The sequence below is a fragment of the Salvia miltiorrhiza genome, chromosome 4, assembly GCF_028751815.1.
Source record: "Salvia miltiorrhiza cultivar Shanhuang (shh) chromosome 4, IMPLAD_Smil_shh, whole genome shotgun sequence".
Taxonomy (NCBI): Eukaryota; Viridiplantae; Streptophyta; class Magnoliopsida; order Lamiales; family Lamiaceae; genus Salvia; species Salvia miltiorrhiza.
The window spans coordinates 14,110,686-14,121,285 of NC_080390.1; the positions used below are offsets into that span (position 1 = coordinate 14,110,686).

Sequence of the window (10,600 nt, forward strand, 5' to 3'; positions counted from 1 at the left end):
TTCTCCCTCGGTGACCACAGCGCCTCGCCGCCTGTATTCGCCTCTCTCTCTTCCTTCTGCTAAACTCTGGCGCTTAGTGAAGCCACGGCCGCCTCTCCCTCCACTCACAAATCCAGCACAGAGCCACCGCCATCGTCACCAACAGTAGCTCCCTCTCCTCACTCCTCGGCCGAGCGACAGCAGTTCTCGTCGCTGCCCTCGGTTGCCCTTTTCCTCCCTCTAATCTCCTCTGCCTCCGCCTCTCACTTCTGATCTCCCCTAACCCTCTGCAAAACCCTAAGCCCTAATTTGGGTTGCAGATTTTGTTGGGGAAAATCGTTTGATTTTTGAGTTCGATTTGGGTGGGTTGCATATTTCTGAGCTCGATTTGGGTAGGGTAGCAAATTTGGGTGGTGATTTACCGACGGTGGTGCAGGCGGTGGTGCGGTGGTGATTTACAAGTGGGCAGAGAGAGAACCTTAATTAAACTAACATTAAGTTTTCTGAAGAAACAATTGAACTCTTAATTTTAGTCTCCTAAATACCCGTGCCCAAAAAAAAGGAGACTTGAATAGCGGGACGAATGGAGTACTAATTAAGACCAAAATCTCATATTGAAATCAATATTATGCCACTCTTAAAATTATTTGTTCAAATATAATACTAATAAATTAAAAATAACTACTCCCTCCATCCACAAGAGCATGTGGGGGAGTGGAGAGATTTATTTTAATAAATAAATAAATAAGTTAAAAGATGTGATTTTAGTGTTAAATGATAGTATTGTGCCGAGAAAACTAATAAACAAATACCAAAATTTAAAAAAGATAACTTTTTAGCCCCTCTTTAAAACTAACTCTTTTGTATACCAAAATCTGCGAAAGGACTAAAATACCCCTTACGGTCCCACCACTTGAAGACAAAGTCAAACCCGTGTCCACGATCGCGGACACGATGGCCACGATCGCGGACATGATGGCCACGATCGTGGGCACGACCGTCGTGTCCATCGTGATCACGCTGGTGGACACGACCATCGTGGCCATCGTGGGCACGCGAGCCGTCGTGTCCAACGTGGGCACGATGGTGGACACAACCATCGTGGCCATCGTGGGCACGCGATCCATCGTGCCCACCCCGCCCCAAGCCCCCGTCGTGCCCACCCCGGACGACGAGGCCCCCGACGTGCCTACCCCGCCCCAAGCTCCGTCGTGCCCACCTCGGCGGCACCATCGTGGCCACGATGGGAGCCTTCCATCGCGTCCACGACGGGCGATGGGGCACGACGGCGGGGGGAGGAGCGATGGGGGCACGACGGCGCCGTCTTGCCCACCCCGCCCCAAGCCCCCGTCGTGCGCACCGCCCCCAAGCCCTATCGTGTTTGTTGGATTTGTATACTGTAAAGCAAGAACGTTTTATGCTTGTATACAATATTTCCTGTTACCACTATCTAATCTCCTATCTGATTGTGTTCATGATTGCACATGTATGTCATTTATCTCTTTATAAGTAGATTATATGGTGTGTTGTAGATCACAGAAGATCATATAATTGGAATAACCTTAAGAGATATAAAATGATCACAGCCGAGATGACTTCAGGACGAGTCATTGGTTTAGGCTGCGGTATAGATGGAAGTAGTTTGTCTTGACTACTTGTCTATACTAGTACGTCATAACGTATTGATAGGACCATAGTGAGATGTATTCTTCTGTCTGACTTAAGTGAAGAATCAAAGATCTCGGTGACTTAATAGAATCTTAATACTAATAAGATTTCAAATATATATGTTGATTCGTATATCACTTTGACTTACTATGGGTGAGAGTTATATAGTAACTTGAGTACTCTGTATCTTGGGTGATAGCGGTCAATATATGATATTTGGTTATCTATATTAGTACCCGTATCCGGTATAGGATAATGACATCCCCTTAAGGAGCTCAATAAGGTTTATTGCGTCAAACCCTGCAGGTTGATTAAGTTCGGGCGCAATAATAATGTTTGAGTGGTACTGCTTAAGGATTACAAAGAAATTAATTAATTTAAGCTGTCAGAGCTGTAATTAATTAATGGATGTCGGATATTTTAAATACGGAGATTTAATAAGTCTAAATGCAAGCCCCGACTCATCACCGGCAATAAAGGGGTAAGTCAGTATTGGTTCTCTAGTGGAATGAACTAATATTTATAAATTAATTATGGTCTGGGCTGACCATGGAGAATTAATTTATTTGAGGCCCATCTTTATTCCTTGTATCTGGTCCCTGGACTGGCCCAAAGTCTCCTTGCCCTAGCAAAGAGAGAACACGCCTATTACTAAGAAACTGGCGCCTCCTCGTATTTATTTTATTTAAATACAGCTGTCTGCTCTCAGGAAAAATACACACTAATTAATTAGGGTTTTGAGAGAGCAGAGAGGCGCCAGAAACGTGTAGGCAAATTCTCTCTTGGGACTTTCACAGCTCGTTGTCCATCCAACGATGAAAGCTGAGCGGGATACAGTTCAGAAGATCTGAGCTGGAGTCAGATTTTCGCAGGATATCAAGTTCTGGCAGTTTCGGGAGAATGGCCATAACTTCCTCCACAGAACTCCGATTCAAGCGAAACAGGCGGCCACGGAAAGCTCTCTCGAAGTCGAAGAAGTCATATTTCTGGAAAAATACGATTTGAGGACGTTTGAGGCTTCAAACGAAGGCTTGAAGCTGACTGGTCTGTTCAGCTGCGATTTTGACGAATTCTTCTGAATTCTTCAGGTATTTCTGAACTCCAACGTGCAACACTTAAATTCATAGGGGCATGTTAGGGATTAATCGTTGTATGATAAATTAATAATAATCCAAGAAACGATCTTCGGGCAAATCGAGTATTAATTAGGTTTAATATTCCTTCAGTGTCCACCCCACCCCAAGCCCCGTCGTGCCCAACTCGGCGGCACCATCGTGGCCACAATGGGAGCCTCACATCGCGTCCACGACGGCGGGGGGAGGGGCGATGGGGGCTTCATACGACGGGGGCACGACGGCGTCGTCGTGCCCACCCCGAGCGACGAGGCCCCCGTCGTGCCCACCCCGCCCCAAGCCCCGCCACGCAAGCGCGCGGTCGTGCCCATCGTGCCCGTCGTTTCTTCGCACCATCGTGCTCGTCGACACCCGCGACCGTGCCCACGACGGTCGATTGCCCCCGCCTGTGGGCCCGATGGGCACGACGGGCTGAGGGGACGATGGAAGCTCACGATCAATGGCTCGAACATAGTCACGACCGTCGTGAACTCCGGAATGTCATTAATGAAGTGTAGATTTGGTGAATCTTTTCGGTTGAGACTAGAAATAACTTTTGCGATGAAGAGGTTGTTGGTGATAATAATTGTGGAAGCTTGTAGTTGTTTAAACAAAACTTAAGCTTCTCATTTGTAATCAAAGAAACGAAAAGAACCACGAATTAAAACCAAAACCCTGATCAAAGAAATCCAAAGATCAACCATAAAGGAAGAAGAAAACATCAAGAGGCGAACGTTCCTTCGTTCATCTCGCTTCATATAAAGGTATGTATGTTTTATTCCTCCGTCTACTACTCAAAAGCACGAAATATGGAAAAAAATGTGAAAAAACATTCTAAAAACGGCTTTTATGATTGTTTCGTTGTTTGAATATTTTGATCTCATGCAAGTATATATGTTGATCATGAATATTGTTTATTTTGTTTCAAATAGGTCACACATTAGAGTTTATGTTTCGACGTCATGTTATTAGGGTTTAGGGTTTAGCCCACATGTTCGCAGCACACCATCGTCGTCACGATGGCACTCACGATCGTGACCACCAACGTAGCCACGATGGTGGAAACGATCGTGAGTGCCATCGTGATCATGATGGTGTGCTGCGATTGTGGGGTTGGCAATCCATGTTTTAAGGTACTTTTAATGGTTTTCTGACTGTTTATATTACATTTTGTTAATCTCAAATGTCGGGGCGACGTATTATGATACATCATGTCGGTCGTTGGGAGCGATCAACATATATAGATGGGGAATTCTTTGTTGCATATATCGATTCTGGTACAATTAATCGTGCTAACCTCGTGGATCTTATTAGAGAGGGTTTCGGAGACCGAATATACGTTTTGGTACGTCACAAACATCAATGGTATTAAAGCAAAAGTTCTATTGAGGGGGGATATGGAGTTGCTTCGATGGTTAGCAGATCCTAGAGAGGATCCAGAAGTTTATGTGATTGAGAACGGCGGTTCTTTCGGCCCTGATATTAATGTAAGCCGCAACAATATGAGAGGATGTACCTCGGATGTACATCTTGATCAAAGAATGTCGTATCATGAGGAATATGATGAAGAGGTGTTCGATGAGGATTATGAGGAAGATGAAGTAGTGTCTACATCTGAAGACGATGTGGAAGATCGCCGCAATGAGTTGTGACATTTTTCATCAGATTATCAGACTGCAAGCTATGTTGAGCATGAACGTGGCTCGCGCCATTGAGATATTCCATTTCCGCATATTGAAAGCATATTACAATTGGGGTGGGAAGAGTATCATCCAATAGCCTACGGACTACTCGAGGTAGGAGCCATATTTCGATCCAAAGTAGAGTTGAGGATAGCTGTAGGAATTTATCATTTGGAGCACTATCTAGAGTTTGCAATCGATCGTTCAACATATTCTCGTGCAGTGTACATATGCAAGAGTGGTAGAAAGAACTGCACTTTTAGATTATGTGCAGTAGAGGCTGCAACTCTTTGGAGAATTAGTAAGTTGACATTGGATCACACCTGTCAGGCGGATTTGAATCGTGCTACTACAGCACGGTCTGTAAGTGGGGAGATTGCTACATATTATTTTGCAAAAAAATTAATCGATGAGAAGGTGGTTTTGAGGCCAAATGAGATGATTGCTGAGATGCGTAGTAAATATGGCGTTGAAATGCTATATTGCTTCGCAGTCCGAACGAGGCAGCAGGCGATAGAGAGAACGTATGGTGACTTCAATATGTCATATCAAAGGCTCCCATCGTATCTTTATCTATCAAAGCAACGTAATCCAGGGACGGTTTATGATTTGCAGACAACTCGTGATGGAGTGTTCTGCCACATGTTTGTTTCCCTCGGTCAAAGTATTCGGGCATTTGAGCAGTATCTTCGACCAGTGATTGTAATAGTCGGGACCCACCTCAAAGGAAGGAACATAGGAGTGTTATTTGTTGCTGTGACAAAGGATGGAAACGAACAAATTTTTCCACTAGCAATTGGCCTCAATCCGATAGAGAACGATGAGTCATGGACTTATTTTCTCTACAACTTACGTCGGTGTTACAATCTTCCAGAAGGTTTATTAATTGTGAGTGACCAACATAAGAGCATTCAGAATGCAGTTCAAGCCGTATATCCAAATGCATTCCATGGATTGTGTTATCACCATATGTTGAAGAATCTAACGCCCTATGGGAAGACAGTGGCCACGGTCTTCTATGAAGCAGCATATTCTCACGAAGTGTTCGAAAAGTTTTTTTCATTGCTGCACGACGCAAGTCCGGATGGAGCTCACCGAAGACTTTCTCAAATTGGACCGGAGAGGTGGGCTAGGTCAAAGTGTCCAGTACAGCGCTATGGATTTTTGACCTCTAATGCAGCAGAATGTTTGAACTCTCGGTTGTGGTGGGCTAGGCGTTTACCAGTGTGCTCTTTACTTGAATCATTTTGCACACTTTTGGAGGATTGGTTTGACGAGCGACGTACAACGGCTGAATCCAGAGATCATGTGTTGACGGTGTCTACTTTCAACAAGCTATCTAATTCTATGCAAGCAAGTCTCCCTCTTACTGTTGGAGCCACCACCGGACTTGTATATAAAGTTGAAGAAGATAATCAATAATATCAAGTCGATCTTCAGAATTGGACTTGTGACTGTCGAGAGTTTGATGAGGATAAAATTCCATGCAAGCAAGCGGTCGCTGTTATAAGGTATGAAAAATTTAGTTTATTATAAATTTCTTTTTAATTTTTTAAGACGAAATTATATTATTTTATTAGGTGGGCGGGCAATGGTTTGTCTGTGTACGATTTTGACACAAATATTTCAAACAATATGAGTTGAGACAAACTTATGCCAAACATGTTAGTCCAATACCACATCTGAATGAATGGAATGTGCCGGAGGAGTTTTCATCAATCTATTGTAGTCCTCCCGATCCCGAGAGTCTACGTCAGTCCGGGCGTCCAAGGATGAGTCATGCTCGATCAACAGTTGAAGGACTACCCTCACGACGGCGTCAAGTGTGCTCTAGGTGTAATGGAACTGGACACAATAGGAAAAAAAATGCACAGTATCTATTCACGTGGGTGGAGTGGATTTGAATGTTCCATTTCAAGAAGCAGATGTTGAGGAACCTTCTCATGATATGGAGGAACCTTCTCATGACACCGAGGAAACTTCTCATGATACGGAGGAAGCACAACCGACTCGTAGACGTCAGAAGAAAAAAAGATGTAGTAATTATCGAAAAGTGGATCATGATATTAAGGCATGTCCAATGCCCCTCCGTGAATAAATGTAACAATTGAAACTTTTTATCCAATATCTATTTTAATGTTCATTTAGGTTGAAGTTTATTCGGTTTTATTTTACCAATTGATTTTTTGATAGTGCATGTTGGTGTTTTTCATAAGTCTGCCGAGATCATGATGGAAATCTCCCATCGTGATCACGATGGGAGGCACCTATCATGCCCAAAAATGGCACCTCACGATGGACCTCATCGTGGTCACGACCGTAGGCACGATCGTGCCCTACGGTCGTTCCCTCGCGTCGTATCTTTCTCGTCGTTACTTAACTTTGAAACTCAATGTTGTTTGCCGAGATCACGATGGAAATCTCCCATCGTGATCACGATGGGAGGCACCTATCGTGCCCGCGATGGTAACTCACGATGACGGAGGGCACGATCGTGGTTCACGACGGTCCACGATCGTGACCACGATCACACCATCGTGTCCACGATTGGTACACGATCGTGTGTTATTATTGTTTGAAATTTTTGAAATTTATGATATTATACTCGACTAATTTAAGTTTGAACATGTTATATATATTCTAAACAACATTTTAATACATAATTAATCAAACCATTTTGTCTTAAAACACATAATTTAGGTGTTTTAGTGAAATGAGTCATGACAACTATATAACATTCCATGAAATGTTATAAGTATTTTTTCAAGTTGATATTCATAGATATCGATGTTTATAACTCCAATTCATTTAATTTTGATTACAAATCAAGTTTGATTGCTAAATTATAGTTTTAAACATAATATAATACATAAAACAAGTCAATAATCATATTTAAATTCGAGATTAAATGATTTTAATAACTACACGATGACCCATGAGAGCCATCGTGCACATGGTCATGTGTCTACCATCGTGGACACGACGGTAGGACACGATCGTGTCCTACCGTCGTGTCCATGATGGTAGACACACGACCATGGGCACGACGGGGCGAATGACGGGCGTGGGCCAGGGCGGGGCACGATGGGGGCGAAGGCATGACCGTGGCTCACGATGGCCATCGTGGGCACGGTCGTGTCAACGATCCTGGCCATCGACGGGGTGAGTAGGGGTGGGGGCGGGGGACGATGGACACGACGGTCGTGGACACGATCGTGGCCATCGTGGGCACGATCGTGGCCATCAACGGGGTGGGGAGGGGACGGGGAACACGACGGGAGGGAAGGACACGACGGGAGCCGGCCGTGACTCACGATGGGAGATTCCCATCGTGCTCACGATGGGAAGCCCCCATCGTGATCATGGTAGCCACCAACATTCAAGACAATTATATACAAAAATCAACATTAAATAAAGTGAACAACATACCAAACTAAAAGCAAATAACATGGAATATGTCTCAATAAATCTCAAAATAAGTCTTAATATGTTTCAAAGTTGGGTGAGACAAAATATTCTAGATCTTACAAGCCACCTATACTTCTTGATATATTTTTCGTCGATTTGACACAAATGTCTCAGCTCTTTGTTAGGATTGGGCACTAAACGATCAAGATACATGCAAGAGAAAGGGCCGCAACTGTGGTCATCGACCTGGGCGAACTGGGCACTAATCGACATCTTATCAAGCTCCATCTCGTCATCTCTCTTTATCCGAGTTGTGTTGTTCTCCCAATAACCGGAGAGCTCTAATAGACGAGGCATGAGACGAGTAATGGGCTTCATCTCATGGTCGCGCACAGACTTCTTGCCTTCATCAAAGTGGTGTGACAACGAGTCATACAACTCGACCTTCCAATCAAGAAGTCGAATTCTCACAGTGACCCAGTGATTCTTGCCCACGAGACAAATTGCAACAATCTGTTCAAAGAAAAATATAACTTATAGTTTAATAAAGCAATTAGAATACCAAATGCAAATTACACTAGTATACTATACTTACAAAATCTGCATTCCACCACGGAGTTGCATTTTTCGTATCTAGCCCTTTAACCAAGTGTTCGAGTCCTTCAGGTAAAGTCCATTTGGGATATGTTGGCTTTCCATTCGCCTTCTTAAAATTGGAATCCTTTGGATGCAGTCGGGTAAGCTCGGCATGCAATGCAACCTACAAAAAGTTGCAACATACAAGTTCAATAATAATGATAGAAAAACAAGAATAAAAAATGAAGGATCATAGTAAAACTTACATAAAATCAGTGCCTACTACTAAAGTAGTAGGCATGCATTTTCCTTTGATCTTCCCAAGACATGTGCGAGTGAAAACCACGTATTGGTCTATGACCTGTGAAGCATAAACTTTGAGGTTAGTTAAGGATGTATATAACACAATACAAATTATGAATTAAAACTTACATCTTGGGTGAAGTCCAAGTCAACATTCTCAACATCATCGAAGAACTCTTGATTTAAAGGAGCTTGTGTCTCAGACACAACTGCAATGGCTTTAGATCCACTACTTCTGAATTTTCTGTACTGACTCCTAAATACCTCAGCAGTAGATGGACTTTGACCCTTAAAAGGAGTCCGAACAGCAGCAGACGGTCTACGTTCTCGAGGACCCAAACTCTTATCGCCCGTCTCCTCATCCTCATCCTCCCCAAACTCCTCAAAATCATCCAAATCAACACTAGGCTCAGATGTTTGTACCTTATCATGTGGCTTAGACGCTTTCTTTGTTGGATTTGTATACTGAAAGCAAGAACTTTATGCTTGTATACAATGATTCCTGTTTTCACTATTCCTATCTCCTATCTGATTGTGTTCATGATTGCATATGTATGTTCTTTATCTCTGTATAAGTAGATTATATGGTGTGTTGTAGATCACAGAAGACCATATAATTGGAATAACCTTAAGAGATATAATATGATCACAGCCGAAATAACTCTAGGACAAGTTATTGGTTTAGGCTGCAGTATAGATGGAAGTAGTTTGTCTTGGCTACTTGTCTATACTGGTACGTCATTACGTATTGATAGGACCACAGTTTGAGATGTATTCTTCTATCCGACTTAAGTGAAGAATCAAGATCTCGGTGATTGATAAATCTTAATACTAATAAGTATTCAGATATATATATTAATTCGTATATCACTTTGACTTACTATGGGTGAAAGTTATATACTAACTCGAGTACTCTGTATCTTGGGTGATAGCGGTTAATATATGATATTTGATTATCTGTATTAGTACCCGTATCCGGTATAGGATAATGACATCCCCTTAAGGAGCTCAATAAGGTTTATTACGCTAAACCCTGCAGGTTGATTAAGTTCAGGCGTAATAATAAAGTTTGAGTGGTACTGCTTAAGGAATTATTAAGAGATTAATTAATTTAAGCTGTCAGAGCTCTAATTAATTAATGGATGTCGGATATTTTAAATACGGAGATTTAATAAGTCTAAATACAAGCCCCGACTCATCACCGGCAATAAAGGGGTAAGTCAGTATCGGTTCTCTAGTGGAATGAACTGATATTTATAAATTAATTATGGTCTGGGCTGACCATAGATAAATTAATTTATTTGAGGCCCATCTTTATTCCTTGTATCTGGTCCCTGGGCTGGCCCAATCTCTCCTAGCCCTAGAAGAGCCAGAAATCGTCCCTCACAAGAAAGGAGCGCCCCATACGTATTTAATTCTCTATTAAATACAGCTGTCAGCTCTCAGGAAAATACACTGATAAAAATTAGGGTTTTTGAGAGCAGAGGGAGGCGCAGAAACGTGAGTGATCTTTCTGCCTTGGGAATTTCCATAGCTCGTTGTCCATCCAACGTTGGGAATTGAGCGGGATACAGTCGAGAAGATCAGAGCTGGAGTCAGATTCTTTCGACACGATCATCAACAGTTTGTGCATCCGATTCTCAAGTAAGTTTTTCCTAACACCTGTGTGCAGCTGTTAAATTCATAGGAGCATGTTAGGATTTAATCGTTGTATGATAAATTAATAATAACCAAGAAACGATCATCGGGCAAAGTGGAACGTTAATTCAATTTAATATTCCTTCATTCTTGGCCTTGTCAGGAGAATGTAAGTTACAAGCCTCGTATGGGATATAGGTCTGGTAAGAGGCTCCCTTGATAGGAGAGTGCAAC

At 42.7% G+C, this 10,600-nt stretch overlaps 1 protein-coding gene across 1 annotated transcript; it reads left to right on the plus strand.

Moving 5' to 3' along the window:
• The first annotated feature begins 4,442 nt into the window (after window positions 1-4,442).
• Window positions 4,443-5,863, plus strand: LOC131023041 (uncharacterized). The gene is made up of 2 exons (XM_057952580.1): window positions 4,443-4,524; window positions 4,665-5,863. The coding sequence occupies exons 1-2, from the start codon at window positions 4,443-4,445 to the stop codon at window positions 5,861-5,863; spliced, it is 1,281 nt and encodes a 426-aa protein (XP_057808563.1).
• The last annotated feature ends 4,737 nt before the right edge of the window (window positions 5,864-10,600 follow it).

Coding starts and splice junctions, on each gene's coding strand:
- LOC131023041 (XM_057952580.1), top strand. CDS start 4,443: ATGTTGAGCATGAACGTGGCTCGCGCCATTGAGATATTCCATTTCCGC. Junction 4,525..4,664: donor TTACAATTGGGGTGGGAAGA/GTATCATCCAAT, acceptor ATTCTCGTGCAG/TGTACATATGCAAGAGTGGT.